The sequence below is a fragment of the Rhinoraja longicauda genome, chromosome 18 (assembly GCF_053455715.1).
Source record: "Rhinoraja longicauda isolate Sanriku21f chromosome 18, sRhiLon1.1, whole genome shotgun sequence".
NCBI lineage: Eukaryota > Metazoa > Chordata > Chondrichthyes > Rajiformes > Arhynchobatidae > Rhinoraja > Rhinoraja longicauda.
In genome coordinates this window covers 6,508,688-6,536,026 of record NC_135970.1, presented here as the reverse complement: position 1 = coordinate 6,536,026, position 27,339 = coordinate 6,508,688, and the positions used below count along the sequence as shown (strand labels likewise).

The 27,339-nt window shown below is 43.1% G+C and overlaps 3 protein-coding genes across 4 annotated transcripts in view; 2 read left to right on the top strand and 1 right to left on the bottom strand.

Moving 5' to 3' along the window:
* Positions 1–9,327, bottom strand: part of LOC144602213 (SITS-binding protein) — a 63,484-nt gene extending 54,157 nt beyond the window's left edge. For both annotated transcript variants that reach the window (XM_078415023.1, XM_078415024.1), the window contains exon 1: positions 8,496–9,327. In XM_078415023.1, coding sequence (XP_078271149.1) covers positions 8,496–8,960 — 465 coding nt within the window. In that variant the 5' untranslated portion in view covers positions 8,961–9,327. The remainder of the gene's footprint in view (positions 1–8,495) is intronic.
* LOC144602214 (oxysterols receptor LXR-alpha-like) overlaps positions 1–27,339 on the top strand; it is a 442,571-nt gene that overhangs the window by 279,954 nt on the left and 135,278 nt on the right. The window lies entirely within an intron of this gene.
* On the top strand, positions 22,190–27,049 carry LOC144602461 (maestro heat-like repeat-containing protein family member 1). Its single transcript, XM_078415609.1, has one exon. The coding sequence runs from the start codon at positions 22,190–22,192 to the stop codon at positions 27,047–27,049; it is 4,860 nt and encodes a 1,619-aa protein (XP_078271735.1).

The window sequence follows — 27,339 nt, the reverse complement described above, 5'->3', positions numbered from 1 at the left end:
CCACATCACAAGATTAGAAATTGTTCAGCCGGAGCTGAACACACTTCTGGGCATCAGCAAACAATGGCGTCTTGCGCTTCTTTGAATAGCTTACTAAAATTCTGTTCTGCTTCTGGTTCACTGATGTTAAGTTCAGATATATTTAAGCACTTAAAGGTGCATTGTGCTTCAATATATTAAATATATAATGTTTTCTGGAACTCCAAAAGGTACTCCAAAGGCTCTTACATCCACAGGAGATGTAATACCAGTCCATTTACCTCCTCTCTCACCTCAATCCATGGACCTTCCAAGTGAGACAGTGGTTCATATGCACCCTTTTAACCCCATCTACTGCATCCGGTGTTCCCCATATGGCCTCCCGTACATCGTCTAAACCAAGCACAGATTGCGCTCGGTCCTCCAAGGTCTCCTGGATTTTCATGTTGTTAACCATTTGAACTCCCCTTCCCATGCCCATAATGACCTTTCTGTCCTGGGCCTCCTCCACTGCTAGAGTGAGTCCACAAGCAAACTGGAGGAACAGCACTCATATTCCACTTGGACAGCTTACTACACAACAATATGAACATTGAATTCTGTAATTTTAGGAAACCTCTAACAATCCACCCATTTGTCCCCACACCCCCTCTTTTGCTCTCCTCCTCCCCTGTGCCCCACCTGGATGCACCTATTTCTCCCCTCCCCCTCCTCCTATGTTCCTTCCTTTGGCCTCACAATTTTCAACTCTTCAACCCATCCGTCTCACACCTTCTGTGTAGGCAGATGGTTGGAACAAAGACCAGAGGTTAATCTCTGGTCTTTGTTCCAACCATCTGCCTACACAGAAACCTTCCTTGCCTGTATTCACTTTGTCCTGCCACACTTTGTCCTGCCAGATTTCTTATCGCCACTGCCCCCTCCTCGCTACAATCAGTCTGAGGAATGCTCCCGATCCGAATCATTACATATCCATGTTCTCCAGGAATGCTGCCTGACCTGCTGAGTTACTCTCCCACTTTATTTCTTTTTGGTAAACCTGCATTTGCAGTTTCTTTTTTCAATATTTAAGCAAATACAGACAGATTTAACTGTATATCTATGATGCATATATCTATGATGCATTCGATACTTACTTAATGGAGGGGTAATATACAGTAACCAATATTTCTATAGCACATTCTCACTCCTCTGGTCCAGTGTTCTGCTATTTAAATAAACATAGCACAAAAAGTAAGGAAATTTGTGTTTGGTAGATTATTTATTTGTTGTAACAATGCTTCTTGGCAATAAATCTTATACCATTGGAAAGCCTGTTTATTTCCCTTTTAAATGGTGCCACATTTGTAAGGAACATGCATTTGTGGGATGAGCAGCAGAGCTGAGTATGTGGGTTGCGCCCATGAAAAATCTGCCAAATCTTCTCTGCCAATGCCAAACAGCTTATTCTGCCATTGACTCTTGTTCGGTGTTGTTTGGTGGATTGGATGATTGAAGTCTGAAGAAACAAGACATATTGGCAATTTAACAATTTATTCATTTAGTAAACAGGAGCCTCAGTAGCGTGTGGAAGAACCATACACAACCGCAACAGCCTGGCACCTCCTCCTCATGCTGGTCACCAGCCTGGTCACACACTGTTGTGGGATGGCATCCCATTCTTCAACCAGCACTTGTCGCAAGTCAGCCAACGTGGTTGTGTTGGTCACTCTGGCACGAACAGCACGCCCAAGCTGATCCCACAAGTGTTCAATGGGGTTGAGGTCAGGACTGCTGGCAGGCCATTCCATCCTCTCCACTCCCAAATTCTGGAGGTTGTCTCTGAGAAACCCTGCTCTGTGGGGGCGAGCATTGTCATCTTGGAGGATAGAGTTCGGTCCCAGACTGTGGAGATATGGGATTGCCACTGGTTGCAGAATCTCATCTCGCTATCTCTCTGCATTGAGATTGCCTCCAATGCTGACAAGCCTCGTTTTTCCAGTGAGGGAGATGCCGCCCCACACCATCACACTGCCTCCACCAAAAGATGTTACTCTATCGGTGCAGCAATCAGCATAGCGTTCTCCGCGTCTTCTCCACACTTTGACCCTATGATCCAACTGCCGTAGGCAGAATCTGGACTCATCGCTGAACATAACGTTCCTCCACATGTTCAGGTTCCAGTGCACGTGTTGCCGACACCAGCGCAAACGGGCCTGACGGTGAAGGGCAGTCATGGCAGGCCTCCTGGCAGCCCTATGAGACCAGAGATCGGCTGCGTGCAGTCTGTTCCGAATTGTCTGGGCAGAGAGCCGTCGGCCATATCGTCCTGCAAACCTTGACTGCAAATCTGTAGAAGACAGCCTACGGTTCCTAAGTGCTGACAGGGTGAGGAAACGGTCTTCTTCGGGTGTCGTCTTCTTCGGACGCCCACTTCGCGGCCTGTCTCTGACATCCCCCGTTATATGGAACTTGGCCTTCACTTTGGAGATGGTACTAGGGCTCACTCCAAATAATGCCGCAACTTGGTTTTGCGAAACACCAGCTTGAAGTTGCCCTATCGCACGGGCCCTATCCAGATTAGTCAAACGTGGCATGCCGATTCTTGGAGCAGACACCTACTGACCACTGTAGCAGGGCCCATGCTCACTGATGCTGCCAATCAGGTGCCAATCAGGCACCTGATTGTCAGCACCTGGGGGTACCAGAAGCTCAAAACAAGAGTCAATAGCAACAGCAGAATAAGCTGTTTGGCATTGGCAGAGAAGATTTGGCAAATTTTTCATGGGCGCAACCCATATACTCAGCTCTGCTGCTCATCCCACAAATGCATGTTCCTTACAAATGTGGCACCATTTAAAAGGGAAATAAACAGGCTTTCCAACGGTATAGGATTTATTGCCAAGAAGCATTGTTACAACAAAGAAATAATCTACCAAACACAAATTTCCTTACTTTTTGTGCTATGTTTATAAAAATGAATGTTCACAGTAAAATCTCACTATCATCAATATGGAAATGACCAAGTAATACAGTTGGACAGTTGGCATATAGCTCAGGAACCACAGCAATTCAACAGAATTAATTTGATATCACTGTCACAAAATTATATACACAACAATAACTAAACATCATCAATTAGGAGATACCAGGGCCAATTCCAATTATTCTGGCTTTGCCTTTATATCCATTTAGACCCATTTAATAAGGCCAGCAATAATAAAAATTAGATCTACGAAGCATAGTAGTCATTGTTTATTAGAGCACATATTTACACATCTCAAAGATGTGCAGGATTGTAAATTAATTGGCTTCTGTAAATTATTCGTAGTGTGAAGGAGTCATCACTGAATAGAAACTTCTCTGGACAAATCACATGAATGCTGCAGCAATTACACCAAGGTGTGCGTTTTCACACTTCTATACCTTTTGCCTGATGGGAGAGGGGAGAAAGGGAGTGCCAGGGTGCGACTCGTCCTTGATTATGCTGCTAGCCTTGCCGAGGCAGCGTGAGGTATAAATGGAGTCAATTGAAGGGAGGTTGGTTGTGCGATGGTCTGGGCTGGGTCCACAATTCGCTGCAATTTCTTGCGGTCTTGGATGGAGCTGTTCCCAAACCAGGCTGTGATGTATCCTGATAAAATGGTGATGCATCTGGATACTGCAGGAAGTAGCCCACCTTCTAACACTCCTAATCCTTTTCACCATCTATATGTAGTGTCAGGAATATGATGGACTATTTTCCACTTATCTGGAATAGCTTAGGCATTTGAGACAACAAAGCCCACCTTATTGGTAATCAAACTAACTATTCAGTTCCTCTGTCATTGGTGAAGTGGCTGCAGTGACTAACATTTACAAGCTGTTCTGCCACAACAAACTGTCACATTCCAACTTCCTCATCTCAAGGGACAAGGTCAGCAAGTATACCTGCAATATTTCGGATCAAGTCATGCACTATTCTGATTGAGAAATACATCACTGAGCCAAAATCCTGGAACGCCCTCAAACTGCAGAGTAAGAGAACATTCGCAACAGTTCAAGGAAAGAGCTCACGTCCAGAAAACTCCTTGATGGGTAATAAATGCTGGCTTTCCCAGCAACATCTTCATTCTGCTATGGAATAAATTAATAACAAATCTGGTTTTAAAACAGTTTAATAAAGATAGAAGGAAAGATTAGATTGAGGAGGATAAAAGGTGCGCAAAATTTAAAAATAAATAAATAATGATCTAAATTATTTTGTAGGAATGAAACTTTACATCTATGAGTCTTCACTGCCAAAGGAGACACTGAATTCACGACAAATTCCATTTATATAACATCCTTAACATAGCAAAATAACCCAGTGCATTTAAAAGATTATTATGAAACAAAAACTGGGTTAGGCCATATTAGAAGGCACCAAACGCATACTGGCATGAAACGCACCTGTCTATTCTCTCCACAGATGGTGCCTGACTCACTGAATTACTCCGGCACTGTTCTATTCTATGATCAAAAGCTTAAAGCAAGAAGATGAAGGCGAGAAGATGGGAATTCTAGATCATAGTGCTTGATAGCTGAAGGCATGGTAATTAAATTTGGGGTGACAGGTAACTGAGGGATATAGGGCTGGAGATTACAGAGATCGGAGAACACTTTCCATTAAATTATTTCAAAGGAAAAAATTTAGAATTTCAAAACTGAGGTCTTGCTTATCTGGGAGCGACAGATGAATGAAAATTTCATGGTGCATATTAGGACAGGGCAGCAGACTATTGGATGATAGCTTTGCAGAGAAAAGATACAGCGAAGCTGATCAGGGGAAAAAGGTGATTACTCAAGTAAATCAAGAAAGCCACAGATAAATGTATCAACTACAGATGAGGGTACTGGATAGTGTCAGATGACGTTACATATAAATACTCAGGTGATATGAATATGTGTATGATTTTTTACCTTGAGTTTAAATATGGTATGGACATTGTGGACACTAATTTAATTTTGAATAGTTGGAGAGGGAAGGAGTTAATTTCTAGATTCTGAAGTTTCTGACAAAGATTGGGCTCCTGGAAATATCTCCTCATCCAGTACCCTGTATGAACAAACAGCTAAAAGAGTTCTTACATCGTAAATAACAAACTCAAATATTTTCTGGCTTGCCCAGTTGGTGTCTTCACACCTTTCAATACATTTGTACCGGAGACAAAAAAAGTGATTTTTAGAAAACTTTTTGAGGAACTTTGCACATCCTGATTTCTGTGTTTAACTTCGATTTCTATGTGACTAAACATGAGTATTGCTGGCCTTTACATGATTTCCACAGTGAGATCTGTCCTATTATGCAAGAATTATTCAATGATGTATACAGACATATAAATTCATGTAGTAATTAGGGATATGACAGATTTAGGACTCTTGAACTACATAGGGAAGGGAAGAAAATAATTCACCCAGGTTGATTCTATTTATTTTAATGTACATTATGATGTACTGATTTTGGATCATTGCTCCTTATGGAAAATTACAATAAGGCTCTCTGCACCAAACTCCTTTGCTCTTCATTATGATTTTGATCATAATGCACAAGTTCTGAAGAGGAACAGGTAGATTCTGAACCACTGGACTGTCACATCATAACACATTGACCCTGAATCACTGAACACAAACTGAATCATTACATTGTATTGGTGCTTAGAACGTGCAATTCATTCCACAAGCTTTGCCATTCATTCCACAAATTAGAGCAATCCAGAAATGAGAGAGAGACTCAGTTCTGGACCTTTAGTAGATTTAGAAGAGAAACAAGCTTTCCAATAGCAGATGGCACAGTTGTACAGCTAGTAGAGCTGTTGCCTCACAGATCCAACAACCCAGTTTCAATAATTACTTTGAATGCTATCTTTGTTGAGTTTGCATATTCTCTCTGTGACGACATGTGTTTCTCTCTGAGTACACCAATTCCATCCCACATCCCAATATGCTGGTTTGTTTAATTAACAATTATAAATTGCAAGTATAGTTGTGTGGTAGGAAAACTAGGAGGGAATTAATATGCATGAGAGAGTGAACAGCTTACCAGGGGTTTAGTGATGGGGGTGATAGCACTGATGGGAATATCCCAAATGCTGGCACAGATATAATGGATTGAATGGTCCCTTCCATTACACAATGTTTCTAGATCGTTATGTACTGGTGCTAGAGTATTACACATTCATATAGATCATCATGCTTTAACCCACGGTTGTTACATATGGTTCTAAATCATTAAACACTGATCAATGATCATAATATTTTGCATTTATATTGTTACACCCCGAGTTTAGATCATTGCGCTCTTACTATAGATCACTGCAGACTGGTCAGAGATCATTATATACCAACTCTGATTTTAAAATATTATCATTTGATATTAACGTCTGCTGGAAAAATGAAAGTCAGGGAATGGGCAAGATTGTAACTTGGAGTTTAGGTGACCCAGGTCCAAGTAACCAATAGGCAGTGAGATGCCTTGATGAGATCGTCTTCTCACATTTTCAAGCAAGGCAAGAGAGAAATAGACAAGAAATAAAGATTTTCATTTTTATAGATCTTCACTATGTTAGAAGTGTGGTAACTGTTGTAATGTTAGGAACACTGCAGCTTATTTGTGCACAGTGAGACCTGATGAGCACAGTGAGATAACAATCAAAATTCTCTACTACTTAATTTAGTATTCTTCTAACTCCCGACTGAACTCCTTTGCTCTTCTTTAAATAATGCCATGTAATCTTTTGCATTCACCGGAAATGACAAATGCCTTGATTAACATCTAATTTAAGAGATTAAAAGGTGTTGGTGTTCAGAGAGACCCGAGGCTTCTTAAACAAAAATTACTCAACGTTAACATAAAGGTGCACCAAGCAAGTAGGAAGGCAAACTATGGGTTGACTTAATTGTAAGAAGATTTGAATATACAGTAATGTTTTGCCGCAATTATGTAGGGCTCTGGTGTATATATTGTGTACAATATTGCGTACAAGCCTGGTATCGTTACTTCAAGATTTAAAAAAACACTTGGGACACAGTTTCATCAGACCAATTACTGGAACGGCACATTTCTCAGACGAGAAGAGAATAGGCCAACTAGATCTCTGGTCTTCATTTTAGAAAAGTAAGAGACATTGAAGCATACAAATATATTTAACGGTGCTTGACATGGCAGACACAGATATGACTTCCCACTGTCTACAAGTCAAGAAACAAGGGGGTCACAGTTTTAAAATAAGGGGTTGACCACTCCGGATAGTTCTAAAAATAATAACTTCACCCAGAGGGTAGAGAATCGCTGTAATGTTCTTCCCCAGAAGATCATAAATGCATATTAATTTGGCATATTTAAGATAGAGACTAACATATTTTTAGATGTCAAGGGTTATGGGATCAGTGCAAAACAATGCGCTTACATTAAAAAAAACAATGACCTCTCTGAATGGCAGTATTTCCTGAACTCCGGACTGTATCTTAAATTCGTATCCAAAGGACATTCTCTCCCACGGTGCAGAACTAACAATAATACCTCACCAAAATAAATCATAACAATAGTGCATCGCACTCGATATTGCCCCTTCAAACAGTGGAGCATTGCCTCAATACTGTTCCAAGAAACAGTGCCACGTTGTCTCAGTCCTGTTCTATCAGAAAATGCCACACTGCCTCAGTACCATCCCGTCAAACAGTGCAGCACTGCCTCGATAGTGTTCCGTCAGGCAGCGCAACACGGTGGCGCAGCGGTAGAGTTGCTGCTTTACAGCGAATGCAGCGCCGGAGACACAGGTTCGATCCTGACTACGGGTGCTGCACTGTAAGGAGTTTGTACGTTCTCCCCGTGACCTGCGTGGGTTTTCTCCGAGATCTTCGGTTTCCTCCCACACTCCAAAGACGTACAGGTATGTAGGTTAATTGGCTGGGTAAATGTAAAAATTGTCCCTAGTGGGTGTAGGATAGTGTTAATGTACGGGGATCACTGGGCGGCACGGACTTGGAGGGCCGAAAAGGCCTGTTTCCGGCTGTAGATATATGATTAATATCGTCTCTGGGCAGTGCAGCACTGCCTCTGGGTCTGTATCTGCCTCTGTCAGACAATGTAGCGTTGCCTTCTGACAATGTAGTAATCCAGTGACATTGCCCCTCAGTGCAGCCTTATCTCAGAGCTGCTTCTCTGAAAGGGGAGTAATCTTTCAACGTGCACCCTTTGTCAGTGAAACATTTCCTCCAAAGACACAGCACTCGCCTTATATGAGGTCTCAGGCGTGGAACTTGAACCCACAACCTTGTGACTCAGAAAGGAGAGTGATACCACTGAGCCACAGCTGATAGTTATGTAATACGCGTGCATACCCTTATGTGGCACATGCAAAGGATTGAGAGGAGGCTGGTGTGAAACATACTGTTGGGCCGAACAGTCTGTTTTTGTTAATAGCAGAAAACTAAACCCGATTCATTGCCAAGTTTGCACCGTAACAAATAAGAGAAGTATCTGCGAGTTGCCTGTGGCAGATCAGCAGTGGGGTTACCTTGAGCGCCACTTTACAGTGGAGGGGCGTCCAGTCTACCCGGTAACACTCCGCCACACTCTGGTTCGGTGTATCCAGGGACACCTGGAGCTCGGCCACACCTTCCCATGTGTAACAGAACCGGGTTGTGTTGAACCAACAGAGATTGTTGAGCAGGGTGACTCCTCGGTTGGGCAAGTGGCCGGCGTCGATGTGAGCGAAGGTCTTGTCCTGGCTGAGGGACATCAGCGAGAAGGACAGGCTCCTCCTGTCCCACGCCAGCCCGCTGACCTGCCCCCTCAGAACCCAGTTGGTGTGCGGCTTATCCACCACCTGCCAGTAAAGGACGCCGATGGTCATCAGGAAAAGCAGTGCGACCCCTAGGCAGGCGATCGCCCCCTTCCACGTCTCGTTCATCTCTTTGATGCCCGGGTCCAGACTGGAGTCGCCGACGGCACTGGCCATTTCTCTGGCCCGTCTCACCATCCCCTCCCGGCGCTGGGCTCGGAGCGCCGGCGCCGCGGGAGCTGCAGTGCCCCGCTCCTCCCCCGAGCCCCGTGCTCCCCGCTGCGCTCCGATAGAGGTATGGGTGAGAAGTGCCGCTGAACTGTTGCGGGGCTGGGGCTGGAGCCGGACCAAGCGAACGGAGCAGCGCCGGAGTACAGCAAAACAACCCCTTCACGCTGCCGGGGATCAGAGCGGGGAGCCTGCGAATTTGCCGTCCGCGGGTAATCCACTGACATGGCAGGGAAAGTACTAATTGCACAGCTAACAACATTTACATAGCGCCCTCATTACGCCCAGAGCGTGAGTTCAGTCTGCACCGCCTGTCTCAGAGCTTGAGAGGAGATAGGGGCCATTGGTGGTCTGGCTCCGTACACCAGCCGAAGATAGACGAGTGTCGACGCTCCCCGTTGAATCGTCTGACTTAGTGACAGAGATTTCCATGAGTTCCCTGAACGTATTGCAGGAGAAAGATTCGCGGAGAGAGTATTAGGAGGAGGGCTTGTAATAGAGAATAAAACCTGGGGTCATCTTCACATTCCAGCATGATTCAACGGTCGGGAGCAGTTTTATCAAATTGGTAAAGCGCCCCATTGTGGCCCAGCCAGACGGTACTGAATGGTGTCACTTTCAAGACCCTTGTTCAGTGAAGGTCGGCACTGTACTAGGTGGAAGGATGAGGGTGAGAGTTAAAATTTTAATGCACATGTTGGAAAAGAAAATGCTTGAAAAACTCGGCAGATCCAACAGCATCTGTGGAAAGAGAATCAGTCACATTTCGGGTCAAGTATTGCTTTTAACGGGTCCAGGGAATGGAAGGTATGATTATGGTCGTTGATGGGGAGATGGGGCAGCAGTTTGCAGGGTGGGATTTTGAAAAGTGGGTATGATAAGATGGAGAGCAGTACTGGAGAAAAGAGAGCAAGTAAACATTTACCTAGCATGGAGGCTGGGGAGAGACTAGGTAGTTCAGTGAGGACAGGGTGAAGGAACCAATAGACAATAGGTGCAGGAGTAGGTCATTCGGCCCTTCGAGCCAGCACCGCCATTCAATGTAATCATGGCTGATCATTCACAATCAGTACCCTGTTCCTACCCTCTCCCCATACTCCGCTATCATTAAGACCGCACCTGGAGTACTGTGTGCAGTTTTGGTCTCCAAATTTGAGGAAGGATATTCTTGCTATTGAGGGCGTGCAGCGTAGGTTCACTAGGTTAATTCCCGGAATGGCGGGACTGTCGTATGTTGAAAGGCTGGAGCAATTAGGCTTGTATACACTGGAATTTAGAAGGATGAGGGGGGATCTTATTGAAACATATAAGATAATTAGGGGATTGGACACATTAGAGGCAGGAAACATGTTCCCAATGTTGGGGGAGTCCAGAACAAGGGGCCACAGTTTAAGAATAAGGTGTAGGCCATTTAGAACGGAGATGAGGAAGAACTTTTTCAGTCAGAGTGGTGAAGGTGTGGAATTCTCTGCCTCAGAAGGCAGTGGAGGCCAGTTCGTTGGATGCTTTCAAGAGAGAGCTGGATAGAGCTCTTAAGGATAGCGGAGTGAGGGGGTATGGGGAGAAGGCAGGAACGGGGTACTGATTGAGAGTGATCAGCCATGATCGCATTGAATGGCGGTGCTGGCTCGAATGGGCTGAATGGCCTACTCCTGCACCTATTGTCTATTGTCTAACTCTCTCTTGAAAGCATTCAGAGAATTGGCCTCCACTGCCTTCTGAGGCAGAGAATTCCACAGATTTACAGCTCTCTGAGTGAAAACGTTTTTCCTCGTCTCCGTTCTAAATGGCCTACCCCTTATTCTTAAACTGTGGCCCCTGGTTCTGGATTCCCCCAACATTATCATATCATATCATATATATACAGCCGGAAACAGGCCTTTTCGGCCCTCCAAGTCCGTGCCGCCCAGCGATCCCCGTACATTAACACTATCCTACACCCACTAGGGACCCATTGGGAACATGTTTCCTGCCTCTAGCATGTCCAATCCCTTAATAATCTTATATGTTTCAATAAGATCCCCTCTCATCCTTCTAAATTCCAGTGGATACAAGCCTAGTCGCTCCAGTCTTTCAACATATGACAGTCCCGCCATTCCGGGGATTCATCTAGTGAACCTACGCTGCACTTCCTCAATAGCAAGAATGTCTTTCCTCAAATTTGGAGACCAAAACTGCACACAGTACACCAGGTGCAGTCTCACTAGGGCCCTGTACAACTGCAGAAGGACCACTTTGCTCCTATACTCAACTCCTCTTGTCATAAAGGCCAACATGCCATTTGCTTTCTTCACTGCCTGCTGCATTTGCATGCTTACTTTAAGTGACTGATGAACAAGGACACCCAGATCTTGTTGTACTTCCCCTTTTTCTAACTTGACACCATTCAGATAATAATCTGCCTTCCTGTCCTTACCACCAAAGTGGATAACCTCACATTTATCCAGGTGGAGCTTTTTGTAGAAGGTGATCAAGGAGAGGTTGAAGAGCACAGGAGTCGATTGGAGAGACAAGAAGCAAGTTCAAGAGGTGATCGGGAAGTTTGTCCCGATGGTTTGAGGACATTAACTTTACCTGGGGTGGAAATGTCCAACATTGGAAGGCATAGTTATAAGGTCAGAGGGGGGAGTTTTAATGGAGACGTGCAGGGCAAGTTTTTTACAGAGGGTGATGGGAGCCTGGAATGCATTGCCAGGGGTGGCAGTGCTGACAGGTAGTAACATTTAAAAAGTTTTTAGATAGGCACATGGAAGCGCAGGGGATAGTGGTTTATGAATCATGTACAGGCAGATGAGATCAGTTAAACTAGGTATCTTTTCCGGCACATGGAAGGTCCTTGTGGAAGGACCTGTTCCTGTGCTATACAGTTCTATGTTCTATAATTATTCCAGGGAACCAAACAATCAGGAAAAATTAATCCAATAATTGAAAGTCTTGTGTAAAAGTATCCAAAGAATAATTCTGGGAATCTTAAAATTGTAGAATTTTTTGATGGAGGCAATTTGTCCCATTGGAACAATGCTGACCCTTTGGAAAAGTTGTCCAATTTAGTTCACCACCACCATATTTCTCCCACTGCGTGGCAATTTCCTGCCCCCTTGTTTGCTTTCCAGTTATGTAAATATTTTGATTTTTACATGCCAACCCAGTTGTCAGAAGAAATAGTTTCTCTCCACCTGCTCTCTCAAATCATTATTTTTGCAGACATGCATTAAATTAACCATCCCAGCTCCAATGGAAACAATCCCAGTCCATCTATAAAACTAAAGTTGCTCATCGCAGTATCATCTGGAAACCTGCTGCACCCAAGCTGCCTTGAAATATCTAACTGACCAGCTGAGAACTAACAGTGATTTATTAGGATCTTACCATAACATCCTTGCTGTAATATTCAGTGCCCCTATTTACAACTTAAGCATCTCACATGCTTTCATAATTGCATAATTTACTGCCCTTTCACCTTCATGCTACACCCATAATCTCTATACATTACTCTCCAAGCTGGTACTATTTAGATTATATTTCTTCTGCATTTGATATCTCCCTGAGTGTATCACTTCCTAAACCTTCATTAAATTGCATATTTCATGTGTCTGCCTATTTTACGAGCCATTTTTATGATGCCCTGAATTCTGCTCCTTGCCTATTGGCTATTAACTGTGTAGCCAAGTTTGGTAACATTACAGACTTCAGCATGTACTTCCTAGTTATTTGTATATACCAAGAGAAGCAGTGGCTCAAATACTGATACCTGGGGAACCCTGCTGCATATCTCTCCATTCAGAAAAATATCCATTCGCTGTTACTCTGTTTCTAATCCCTTAACTAATTATATACCACTCCCCTTTTAATAAAGCATGTCATCTGAATAAGTTATCAGGTATATTATGAATGCCTTGAACATCCTTGTTGTAACAACCACAAGCTTTACAGAAGCATTATTAACAAAATATTTAGGCACACAACTCTTAATCAGTTCACATCACTGAAGTCTCACTTGTTCAACACCGCCTTCAATCATTGACCGTCGCTCCACTTTATTCTTCCTTTTCTGTTCGTTTATTTATTTATCTTTATGTTATATCTAATATGTAAAGCGTCTTTGGGTTTCTAGAAAAGTGCTATATAAATGTAATGCATTATTATTATTATTATTATTATTATTAATCAAAGAGTTTGTTTTAGAGAAGGAAAGAGATTTAGAGTGATACAGAGATTTAGGGACAGAATTCCAGAATTTAGTACTTTGGCAGCTGAAGGCCAGGCAGCTAATAACGGAACAACTAAATTTTAAGATAATGAGGTCTAGAACTGAAAGAGGCAGTTATGGGATGGAAGAGATTATAAAAATGGGAAGGATGAGGGGCATTTCAATCTTCCTCCTCTCCTGTGGAGAATTTGAAAACAGGACTGTACAGTCTTTAGCTTTCACTCTCTCTTCCCTATTGTTTGAACTTATGTGCAACGTTTGCAGCTCTCCAATTTTCTATTATAACCCAGTGGACAAAAGTGAGATTTCAGACTGAGCTCGTTATCTCCAGTCTTAGTTTCCTCATTAAACTAGAAATATCACATTTCATCCATTGCTTCAACATGAGTTGTGAGGACAATACAAAATATCTGCAATGGGATATAGTCAAACTAAATGAGTATGTAAGACAGTACCAGGTATTGGAAAATGTAAGAAAATGTCAGGTTCAAATAAGTAATGAGAGATTATTATTCCAATGCGACCTTGAAAAGGACTGATGGGATAAATGTTGCTGTTTAATTAAGCCGGAGAGTGTAGTAGTGTGTTTCATATTCTATGTCAAGGAATAAGCATTGTAGGATGAAGATAAGGTTAAATTTCTTAACATGAATTAATTTACTTAGCCCCCAGGGCTGTGGATGACGTTGTTGAGTATATTCAAGGCTGTAATTTTAGGATCTAGGCAAGTCAAAGCTATAGGCAGAAAGTATGAGCTATGCTATTGAAGGGGTGATCAGGTCTGGAGGTTCAAATAATATATTTTTTCTTACATTTTTGTCTTCCTCCAGTTAGTCATCAGCCATGCTGCTCCCATTCAATAACATCTGTAAGCAACCCGTCAGCTTCCAAATATCAATTTCCCTGACCTCTCCACAGAGTGCTTCTCAGGTGTTGAACCCAAAAAATCATCCAACTAAATATTGATAAGACTTAAGTCACCGTTGTAAACTGTAATTCCTAATATCTTATTGTCTTATACTGAGCAATCAGTTTGTAACATAGGTGTTATATTTAACCCCAAGGTGAATTTGAATTGGGACACATATCCGCATCATCACCAAAGCAGCCTATATCATAGAATCATGGACTCTACCCAGAGTTCACGTGCTGTTGATGTGGTCATTTACACCCTGTTCCTCTCAATCCATTGCTGGCCACATTTCTCTTTCTATTCTGGAAAAATGTAAGATATACATGTCCTAAATACACAAGGTTCCCATTTCCCCTTCACACTTGTAGTGCTAACATAGCATGGATGATTTATACAATGCCTTACATTTCAAGTTCAGTCTTGTTTTCAAATCCCTCCTTGATCTTGACCCCTTCCGATCTCTCTAAACTCTTCCAACCCTGTGTGATACCTGCACTTTTGTTTTTTTTTAATACTTTTTTTTTATACACTTCTGGTCCTTAATCATCCCCGTTATTTCACTCCAGGGCTAATACTGCATACCAAGTTCTGGAATGACTTTCCTAAATCTCTCTGCATTTCTACTTCTCTCCTCCTTTGAGATACTCCTTTAAATATTTCCCTTTGACTATGTTTTGGGGTGTCTAGTTATCCTAACCCCCTGTGAAACCTAATATAACATTTTGTTTGACAGATTATGTAAAGCATTTTAGAACCTTTTTTAAATTTGGAAATTGATTTTTAAAATAAATTGCTTTTGCTGTTTCTCCATTCATTATACTTGACAGATTAAATCCAAATGCAGTATTATGCTGTCCCCTACTGGGGAAAGGATTAATGAAGGCACAAAGTAAAGCTAAGCCAAATTATACTGCAAACATTTTTTACTAATTGGGCACAACACCAATGTATGTCAGTTATTGAGCAGGTTTATGAGGAGATTCCAGAATTCAGGGCTTAAGTAGTATGTGTGATGAAGGGAACGGTAATGTACAAAAGATCAGATTAAGAAGAATGCAGAATGTTGGTGCATTAGATCATTGTACGATGGCCATGGTCATGAAATAATTTGAAAATGGGTGTGAGAATCTTAAATTGTAGGCTTTGCAGGACTGGGTCAGTGAGCACGTGGGTGGCAATAAACATAATTTAGTTAGAAGTAAATTACTGAAAGTTGAGATTTGGATGAAATGAAAGCTATGAAGTGAAGGTCATGTTTGGAGGTAATAAAGGCACAAATATAGGTTTTACTGTAGAGGCAGGGTAGAATGAGCAATTTTATTGAAATGAGTAACATGTCAGTCTGGAAGTTGGGGATATGGAGTCAGTAACACAGACTGAGATTGCAACCTGCCAAGTAAATCGGGTCCAATGAGAGATACAGCATAGTGGCTTGGAAACAAGAGTTGTGGCAGGGAGTGAGGAAAATAGTTTCAATCTTTTCAGCATTTCTCCGAGGAAAATTATGGCATTCTACTCAGTGTTGCAGTGCTAATTATTTAGGTGCCGGAGCTGTCCAATGAGAGGCATGGTGGCGCAGCGGTAGAGTTGCTGCCTTAGAGCGAATGCAGCGCCGGAGACTCAGGTTCGATCCTGACTACGGGCGCCATCTGTACGGAGTTTGTACGTTCTCCCCGTGACCTGCGTGGGTTTTCTCCGAGATCTTCGGTTTCCTCCCACACTCCAAAGATGTACAGGTATGTAGGTTAATTGACTGGGTAAATGTAAAAAAAAAAATAAAAAAAATTGTCCCTAGTGCGTGTAGGATAGTGTTAATGTGCGGGGATCGCTGGGCGGCGCGGACTCGGTGGGCCGAAGGGCCTGTTTCCGCGCTGTATCTCCAAATCTAAAAAAATCTAAATCTGTCACTGGTGCCAGAGCGGCCGCTGTTAAATTCCCCGCTATTTAAAATTGCCCGCTGTTTATTTTGGTTTTTTTTTTACAGAGCGGTGCTCCGGTGAGCTCCGGCAGCACTGCACCCCTGATTCTACTCAATATCAGACTAAATTCAGAGAAAGGACAAAAAAGGCGATTGTGGGATAGAGTTGTGTGTTATCAGCGCACATTGTAGAAGATGATGATATTGCCGAGGGGCAGTTAATGTATGAGAATATTTGGGGGCTAATGATAGATGTTGTGGAACACCAGTGATAATAGAGTGGATGCTGACACAGTAGCCATTGCAGGAGATTCTCTAGTTGCAGCTAGAAGTAAAGCAATAGCAACATCCTGTGGTTGCTGATACTGGAGATTATGTTAGAGACAAGCTATAGAGTGCAGAATGCTTGGAGCATTTAATGATTAGAGAAGACTGGAGTATAATGAGGCCAAAATCATGGAGTGATTTGAAAACACTAGTACTGTATGACTTTTAAAAATTAGCAGTTTAGCAAGATTATTGAGCATTGGTGTGGTACAAGCTAGTTTATGCAGAATTTTGAATGAGTTGAGGTCTATGGAGGATTAAAGGCGGAAGGCATTGCAATAATCTTTGCAAGTGAAAACGTGTAGTCCAGATAACTGTGGGAGTCTGTAGGTTTGTAATAGACGTCAGTCAATAGTCTATCTCCTGTGATGGAGACAGTGAGATCAGGAAAGGGGAGTGAGGTGTCCGGGATAGTCCAGGTGAATTTGAAGGCAGAAATTAGTGGTGAAGTCAATAAAGTCCATGAGTTCTGCATGGGTGCAGGAGGTAGCCCCAATGCAGTCATCAATGTAGTGGAGATAGAGTTGGGGGATAGGACCAGTGTACGCCTGGAACAGAAACTGTTCAATGTACCCAACAAAAAGGCAGGCTGGGGGCGCGTGATCACGTAGGCTACGTTGGCCCTGAACCAGCAAATGACTTTTGTCACTGAATTATACCTTTCCCCAGTCCTCACATTTCCAGTCTTTATATTTTAAGGTCAACTGGTATTGTTTCTTCATCATCGCAACTGTTAGAATTTTTTTTTCATGAGTCCTCTCGCTATACGACCAACTTCAATGAGGCGTCAGCGTAGTGCTTGAGCTTATTGAGACTCCTACTGCCCTCAAATCTTTCTCCAGTACATCGCTTGTCTTTCTTGCATCCTTCTTACTCTCCTGAAGTCGCAAGGCCTCATCTCTTTTGCAGCTGCACCTGCCCATCCCCGTGGGCGATAGTGATCTGGTTTTGGACCCTACCTTGACTATCCTCCCCACTTTCTGATCTCTTGCTCTGACTTCAAACAATGTTGATGCAAGGTTATGATCATTGTTCACCTTCTTGGAATGATATCCATTTTGTGAATTGCTTGACAAATTCTTCTCAAATTATGACAAAACAGTGGGCAGATGATGCAGTACTGATGCATTGTTGGTGTAAGGTTGCTATTTTGTCTAATTTATTTTGCATATCAGTTTTGCTTCCTGCTTTATTTGTATTTCCAGTCAAATGTTAATTTATAGCCATTGTTTACCATTTCGTCCCATATATTCTACACAACATCATTTGCATCATTTACAAACCATCCTCATCCAGGGGTGATCATGTATTCCATCTTCATATCTGGTTCTTTCAGTCTTGCTCTATTACTCTAGTCACCTCCCCTTGTTTATCTATCCTCACCTTCTTGCATCTTGTTCAGCACAGACATCGTGCCATGAAGAGCCTGTTCTTGAGCTGTACTATGTTCCAAAGCCCAATGTTGAGTTCAATAAGTGTGTAGAGTAAGCTGTGTGGATATGTGTATGTAGGCTCATCTTGGAGTAATACAATATGGAAATAGGTTATTTGGCTTATCACGTCCAAACACGCATCAAGTTCACATTTACACTAATCCTTGCTTCTCCATAACCTCTATCCATCCCATGACCACTACCTTATTTATTCTCCTGAGACCCACCTAAATGAGCGCAATGTACAGTAGCCAATTGGCAAGTGGGAAAAAAATGGAGAAAGTAAAAATTCCGCAAGATAGTGACCAAGATCAGGATTGAACCTAAGCCTCTGGAGCTGAAAGACAACAGTGCTAACGTTGTGCCAATAGAGTGGTGTGCAGCAATCTACCTGTGATTGGTGTCTGAGGCTTCAGCTTCAGTAAAGATTGAATCTTTTGCAGTAAACAGTATTATATTATTTAAACCAATATGGTTTAAAATCTAATGGAAATTAATTTTGGGCTTTGCACCACCTCTTCACATTATTTGGGAAGCTGGACACAAGGGGGTAAGAAAGCTAGAAAAAAAGAGTAGCAGAACAACGCCTGACAAGTGATAGGTGAAGTTGGGTGGCACGGTAGCGCAGCGGTAGAGTTGCTGCTTTACAGCGAATGCAGCGTCGGAGACTCAGGTTCGATCCTGACTACGGGTGCTGCACTGTAAGGAGTTTGTACGTTCTCCCCGTGACCTGCGTGGGTTTTCTCCGAGATCTTCGGTTTCCTCCCACACTCCAAAGACGTACAGGTATGTAGGTTAATTGGCTGGGTAAATGTAAAAATTGTCCCTAGTGGGTGTAGGATAGTGTTAATGTACGGGGATCACTGGGCGGCACGGACTTGGTGGGCCGAAAAAGCCTGTTTCCGGCTGTATATATATGATGTGATATATGATGATATGATAATACAGTTGAGGGGGGATTCTGATAAGCAGATGTTTGGACAAAGGCCAGAGATGAAAAGACAAAAGGTGTGAGATTAGGATAGAAGAGTGGTGAATTGTGAAGTCAGAGGAAGGACATGAGGTTTTGATAGAAATGGGTCATTATTCAAAGTTCGTCACCACTCAAAGAGGAAATTCTCCTGAACACATTTAATAAATTCCACCCCGTCTAAACCTTTCACACTATGATATTCCCAGTCAATATTGGAAAAGTTGCAATCTCCTGCTAAGACAACCTTATTAGACCTGCAACTGCCAGCAATCCTCTGGCACATTTGCTCTTCTAATTCCCATTGATTATTTGGGGCCTATAGTACACCCTCAACAAGGTGATCATCCCTTTCTTGTTCCTCAGCTCCACCTATATAGCCTCACTAGACTCAACCATCCATAATGTCACCTCTGACCACGGTCGTGACTTCCTCCTCAACAAATAACGCAACATCCCCCCACCCCCCCTCTTCCCTTTTACCCTCATCTCTGTCTCTCCTGAACCATCTTTACCCTGGAACATTGAGCTGCCAGTCCTACCCCTCTCTTAACCAGAAGGGTCTCGACCCGAAATGTCACCCATTCCTTCTCTCCAGAGATGCTGCCTGTCTCGCTGAGTTACTCCAGCACTTTGTGTCTACCTGCCCCTCTCTTAACCAGGTTTCCATAATGCCTACAATGTCCCAGTCGCACATACCTATCCATCCCTAAGCTCATCTGCCTTACCCGTCAGGCTTCTTGTATTAAAATATGTGCAATTTAAACCAACATTTCTTCCTCGCTCCCTGCCTTTCTCCTGCCCATTCTGTCCTCTATACCTTCATCACCCACCATACTAACTTCTAACCTCTCACCTTCCTCGATCCTGCATAAGATCCCACTCTCCCTGACAATTTGGTTTAAACTCATCCGTGTGGCACTAGCAAAATTGCCTGCCACGATATTGATAACCCTCCAGTTAAGGTGCAACCTATCCCTCTTGTATAGGTCACCTCTGCCCCAGAAGAGATCCCAATGGTCTAGAAATCTGAATCCTTGCCCCCTGTACCAACTCCTCAGTCACACATTCATTTCCCCTATCTTCCTGTTCTTACCCTCACTAGTACGTGGAAGCTATCCACAGATCACTACTCTGGAGGTCCTGCTTTTATGCCTTTTACCTAACTCCGTTATGCATGCCAACGTGCATGACTTCTGGCTGCTTTCTCCCCTCAAGCATATCAAGCAGCCGCTCCGAGACATCCTGGACCCGGGCACCAGGGAGGCAATACACCATCCTAGAGTCTCGACTGCTGCCACAGACGTTCCTATCTGCACCCCTATCTATAGAGTCACCTACCATTATGGCTCTGCTTCACCACCATTCCCCACTTAGCCTCAGCACCAAGATTGGTGTCACAGACCTGCCCGTTACTGCTGCTCAATCTTGATGTGTCATCCTGCTCGACAGCACCCATGAGGGTGTAGCTGTTTTGAAGAGATATGGCCACTGGGGTCACCTGCACTCCAAGTATAATTCTCTTCCTCGTAGTCACCCACCTTCTCTCTTCCTGGACCTTTGGTGTGATGACCTTGCTTATCTGTCCTGTCCAACAAGTTGTAATTTTCCCCGGAAGGTCCTGAGGTCATCCTGCTGCTGCTCCAGTTCTTTAAGGAGCTGCAACTGGAAACAATTCCCACAGGTGATCAGGGGTGCCAACAGTTTCCCTGACGTCCCACATCCTGCAGGAGCACTGTACCAACTTACCTGCCATCAGCACCGCAACTAAACCAGTAATTAAACAATGAGGCTCACCCGAAAGAGTAAATTGAAATTATCCTCCTATCCACCTGAGATAGTCTCCTTTTCTCTGCCTCCTTGCTGAAGACACCTGAGCCAAAGACTCGCACTTGACCTCCACACCTGAGCCAAAGACTTGCACTTGACCTCCTAAGACTCCTGAGCCAACGAAAGACTCGCACTTGACCTCCACGCAGCGCCCAAGACTTCTGAGCCAAAGGCACACATATGTATGCATGCATGTGCACATGCACACAGGCTCCCAATAGGCTGCTTTACTACACCTTGCCTTGTTTTTATTTGCTACACGATTAACTAATTTGAATACTGCAACCAAAACAATGGTTCCTTTTAAATTGTTCTGCCTCTCAGCTTAACTGCCTTCAGCTAATTGGGCTAATCGCATTCTTTCAAACTCTCCGCTCTTTTCACACTGAAGAGGAAAAGACTGACAGTTTACCTTTTAAGCACTTCTGCTTTGCTCCCGCTTCTCACCTTAACTGTCTTCAGCTGACTGGGCTAATCGCACTGCTTTCAAACTCTCCTGCTCTTTTCAACTATCTTCCAGTTATAGGGCAAGATAATGGGAGCTATGACTTTGCCAAACTAGGATTACACACTATCCCTGTTTTTCTAGGGTGAATGTGAAGCAGAGTAGATCACTCTCTTCCTCCCTCAAGGAATGGTTTGATAGAATACATGACTCTCCCTTCTCAGTTTGTCTTTTCTGCTCCAGGATGAGGTTATGGGTGTTGTGTGCCTTGCTCACCCAGACCTGGGATCAGATGATGGATAATATGATTTTCACTCAGCTACCTTACCTACACAGGCAAGGAATGGTGCAATTATACTCTAAAGGTGGTGAGAAAAAATATTTGGTTTTTATGTAAATATTTAATTTACATTTATTTTTAATTTATTGCTTTTAAATATAGTAATGAAATTATCAGAAAAAAATTGGGAGTATTTTATTCAAAATTCTGTTGTTCACTCCCAGTCAGCGCATGCCATTCTGTTTCTGGACTTGTGTCTTCATCTCCAACCATCTGGCAGTCTTTTTTTAGGGGTATATAATCAGAGACCGTTTCATAACCATGGGCTTATGTCACACTATGCGACGTCATAATGAAAACCATAACAACCCAGAGACAGATGGAGTGGACAAAACGCAGCAAAAAGACACAAAATGCATATTTGTATTGAGAGAGACAAGTCTAGAGGACTTGCACACGAGCGTGTTCATCAAATCATCCAAACCTGGGAAGACCACAAGAGACAGGATTCAAAATCCTGTGTAAAGGAACAGCAATAATGGAAAAGCATTAATGAATGGAGACAAACAGCAGAGGGGAAAAGAGATGGTCGACTAAAAGGAGGTTGCATTCTGACTGTGAGAGAGTGAACAAGAACATCTTTAACTGATGATCAGATACTGAAAGCATTTAGTCAATAAATTCCTTCAGATTGAATAGCAGTAGCCGGAACCTAGACCAATAATCAGGATTGAACTGTTTGAAATATGTCAAACAGCCTGGGGACAGAATCTTGAAAAACAACGTCAGTTAGCAAGAACGCACAAATAATCTATTGATACTGAACTGGGCAACTTTAACCTTCCGGTCTCAGACTGAAAAAAGGCTCCTAAAATGTACAGTAGTGCAAAATCATTCTCAGTTGCACTGCTGAAAATGACTGAAGAGGAAGACGAAACTTGTCAGCAGAAAATATCAAACACCCTCCACACATTGGGTTGTCATCATCCAGAAATAGTATTAACTGCCTGTCACAACTTTCTATCCCACAGGAGCATGCAGACAGCTTCACAGGGGATTGTAGTCTTAGAAATTATAACAAGGATTATCAAAGATTCCCTTGATCAAATTAGTCAGGCAACAGCGGAACAAGTTATCTCTTCAGCTGTGCTATGGGTGACAATGTCAGGAACCAAAGCTGAGATCCAGGAAGTTACAAGCAACCTCCTAGCTGCCATGAGCTTCAGGTTTATAAATGAAATTGTCCAACTGATGATGGGGAATTTCAAACAAGGCCACCTTCCACACATTTACATGGTGAAGACATTGACCAAAATGTCAACAGAAAATGTGTACGGCATGGTGCCATTCCTCAAAGCTATCTTGAACACCATGATTCCAGTTCTCATTAAAGTTAGAGAGGATGAGTTAAAGTCTGTATTTGCCTTAGCAATAGGTAGTTTCAGTAAGAGCATCCTAATCTACCTAGGAAATAGTGAGAAAGGAGTAGACCCAACAATCACTAGAAAGTCTTTCTCTACTGAGATTAGCATCATCTATAGTCTATTGTTTCAGGTGTGGCTTGAGAAGGAGCCCACCAAGTTCAACATCCCCACAGTGGAAGCCCTTGGCTATGTCAGCAACCTATTGCCCAAGGACAAACTAGAAGAAGAATTGCCCAAGTTAATTCTGGGCATCCTGACTCTCTACGAGAAACAGGTGGGGCATTTTTCCATCACGGAGTGTCTGTGTCGGATACTGGAAATTGCCACAGAAATGAGGTGTGTTGGGCTGAAAACACTGATGGACAATCTACTCAGCAGTCTTCATCAGCAGATCTGTCTATCAGTGGATCTTAATAATCAACTTCACACCAGGAGTCAAATTGCAATCCTTTCCTGTTTCACAGTTCTGGCATCGACTTACACGGATTCAGTGTTTAACTTTCTCTTGGGGAAGTTAGAAAACAGTGATCAGCGAATGAGAGCAGGAACACTTAATGTGCTGAGACATCTCATCAGCTCTTCCTCCTCACACCTGGAGGGACAGAAGACCCAGATCATGGCTGCAATAAAACCAGTCATTCTGGACACGAGCAGCAATATGGAGAAGAAGCAGGTTGCTCAGGTAATATGTGCCATGGCCCAACAAGGATACCTTGAGCCAGAGGGAGGAGAGGTAATTGTGGAATTCCTCATCAAACAGTGTACTACACCCACTGATTCAAGAACCCCAGCAGCATCCAGCCACCAACTAGATCAGATTACAAATGAAGATTTAGTTTCAATATGTGAAACGGTAACATTTATTATTACAGATATGATGAAGATGGAAGTTGTTCTCTGGCCATTCCTATTGGCATGTGTCACAAAGGCCCAGTATACCAAGGCTTTAACAACAATCTGCAATTGCTTAACACATATAGCAAAAAGGAAACTACACACTAGCAGTGAAAGGTTTCTACCAATTTATGATGAGAATCTCCCAAAAGCACAGGCACTGTTGGCCCGACTCCTCCTTATTTCTTGTTGCCCTTATCAGGGAGGAAGCCGAGGTGCTGCTGCACTGAGACTATTGCAAGCTCTGAGCTTCAGTATTCATCCAGCAATAGTGCCAGACTGGGAAGAGCAACTTCCGTCATTAACTGACTATTTACTGGAGAATTCCGAAGTATCTCTACCACAACAGGAATGGGAGGAGAAACTGCTGCTCTTCTTGTCCAGAACTCTAAATGCCATTAACGATGAGGATTGGACAAGCAAGCTGAGTGATGAAATGTGCAAACAGATTGACACCAACCACTGTGGCCCACAAGAAAAAGCTTTCCTCTATAAATCTCTTGGGACAGTGCTCCACCAGATGCCTAATAAGAACATAAAGAAAGAGCTTCAGCAAATGTTACTGAGTGTGCAGCATAATGAGAGTGCAGAGAGAGAGAGCATAGCCATTGCCTTTGGTCTGTGTGCCATGACCCACTTTGATGATACTCTTGGTAGCCTGGAGGAATTTGCACAATCCAGCAGGTTGAAGAACATGAATAGTTTCTTCAATAAACTTCGAGATAAATCTGATGTAAATGGAGATAAAGCTAAAAGCACACTGGTTCTCTGCTATGGGAACATGGCACTCTATGCACCTGAAGAACTAGCTCGATCAAGAATTGAGACCCACATTCTGCCAGCTGTGATAAATCAATTTAATCCTTGTCGGCAAGGAATAAAGCCTGAATCTAAAGATCTCACACTGAAGCTCAGTCTGATAAAGACAGTGACTCTGATAGCTAGATCCCTACTTTCATGTCATGAAATGGTTCCCTTTAACCTCAGCGGAAAAGGGGAGCTCCTGAGATACATGCAGCAACTCATTGAGGCTGAGCCACCAGACCTGCTACATGGTCCTGTTCGACAATTAGCCATGAAGGCCTGCACATACCTTGTACAATTACACTCTGAATCAAAACTAATTGACACTTCACGGCTAATTCAAACGTGCGTGATGAGCATTTTTAGCTTGGGGCCTTCTGAACTGGAGATCAATGGAAACACCAAGGAGCCTCCAACACTTTTTGTCCAAACTATGACTGCTCTGCAAGAACTTCTGAAGCAAATTTTACTTCAGGACATGTCTTCTGAAGGTCTTCAGGCAATATTCATTCAACTAGAACGCTGGATCATGTCGAGAAAGGACTATGAAAGAGAAAGAGCAATGGGCACTACTTTAGAGCTGCTGAAATATTACTTGGAGGCACTCTATTTTAAGAATGTCATGCCACTAAATAACTTGGGGACTCTAATTGGACAACTGATGCCACGCAGTGCGGATCCATCAGTAGTCGTTGGGCAATTGGCCGTGGAGAGCTTGTACATTATCCTGACCATTCAGTTATTATATGAAAACACCAACCTAGACCAGCTTAACAAGGATCTTGTGGTTCTGAAAGCAGTCAAAGACCAGTTAGTCAATCGTGACAGTTCCATTTTCTTCAAAACATGCTGTCAGATCACAGAAGTCATCTCCAAATGTTTGCCTCATGACCAGTTGGCCAACTTAGTCTTTGCACTCTTCAAAGGACTGGCTGACCAGCACCCCAGTTGTTCCAGTGCAACAGCGATCTTCATGAAAAGCATCATTGAAAAACGCGGCAGTGAACTTTGGGACCAGGTCTCAGAAATCCTTAACATGCTTAGGGTTACACTGCAGTGTACTCCTTACAAAATGGTGAAACTTTCAGTTTTACGCAGCATTGCCATTCTTGCCTCGCATAACACAGCAACAGTCGTCTCCTATCTCCTCACTCACAATATTACTTCAGACGAGTATATCAGTGCTATTTGGAGATCACTTGCCGAGGAAAGACAATGTGCCCTGCTGACAATAACAGAACTGTTGGATACACTAAACAAACAGTTATACTCTGGGGAAAGGAGGGCCCATTCTACCAGTGAGAGCCTGCCACAACCTCCAGCTCTTGAATCTCTAGCGCCTGTGTGTGCATTGTATGAAATGATAATCACACCGGAGTCTGAAGAGACTGTAAACAATTTATTCCCCCAATTATTCAGCACACTGCTTGTCCATCACTGCTCCTCTGTCAATGTACGCCTACCCAAGATTTTTATTCCCCATTATGATTCAAAGCAGAGAGAATTCTCAGCTGAGCCGGAGACATCTAGCAGCAGAGACGTGTGTGAGAACTGTGTGAAGATGCTAATAAAACTGCTGAATCTGTCACACAATGAACAAGTGGTGAATTTCATGGTGGAAACTGGAGGCTGGGACCAGATGATGGACCTACGCAAGTCCCACAGGGGGGTGATACTACTGGCCAAAGCAATGGTCCAATGTGCTACCCCTGGTCTAACTGTAATTGTAGCACAGCTAGCAGCCTTCATTCTCACTGTGCAAGACTGTCAGAAAGTCACTGTGGCTGCTTTCTTTGGTGAAGTTTTAAAGTCTCCACTGGCTATGCAAATGCATCTCACGGACATCCTGATGAACAGATTACTTCGATGTTTACTTAACACTTCTGCAGTTGTGCAGTTTCTCTGTGTCCGAGGTTTGGGCAACATTACATCTGGAGCTCCCTTTAGCATTGAGAAATATGCCCGACCAGTGCTGTGTGCAATGATATCGCTGTTCACATTGGGGGAAAATGATAACGAGGTGTTTATGTTTGAAGTTCTGTTGTGCCTGTCAAAGTATTTAGAGCAGTTGCGAGCAAATACCATCAGGCCCTTCATATTAAAAATCTTTACTGGGATCCAACCATTTTTTGAAGCCAAATGTGATAAAGTGCAAGCTGAGGCATTTTGGCTGTTGGGGAAATTAGCCAAATGTGCAAGTAGAGATTCCCAATCTTACTTGTGCCGACAATTCCATTCAAACTTTGTTTGCTTGTTGGTGCACCTGAATGGAAACAGTAAGGAGGTGAGCAGAGCTTGTTACTCAACCCTTCGTCTGGTCATCCCCCTTATTGGTTCAGCCGAAACATTCTCAAAGCTTGAGCAACAGTTGGGGGAGCCTGTCCTGGATTACACAGAATTCTTGAGGAACATTTCAAAACAATTCATTAAGGATTGCCCTGATAGGATCCATTCATATGTGACAGATTGTACATCCTTCTTTAATAACCCAAAGGAACAGATCCGTGCAAATGCTGTGACTCTTTCAGCTTTCTTTTTCCAGCACATAGAAGTTCATTCCAAACCTGCCCAAAGAGCCAACTGGTGGAATAAATACAAACACTCTAGCTGAGATCAAATACTGACTGAGGTCAACAAAAGTCGTGACACTCCTCAATTACATCTTCTTCATCATAGTTCTAGGTCCACTTTGGCTTCCCCTTCTTTAACCAAAGTGCTTATCCTCCTTCATTTCTTCAAGAAAACACCAGATTGTCTTTGAACTTCTCATCTCTAGACATATCTTTGATTCTCCTTCACCTACTTTTCTTGGCAATAAATAGTTGGTTGATGTTTTATTAATTTTCTTCATTATAAATACAACTTAAATTTGTCTTTATCGCAGATATTGGTCAGTATATG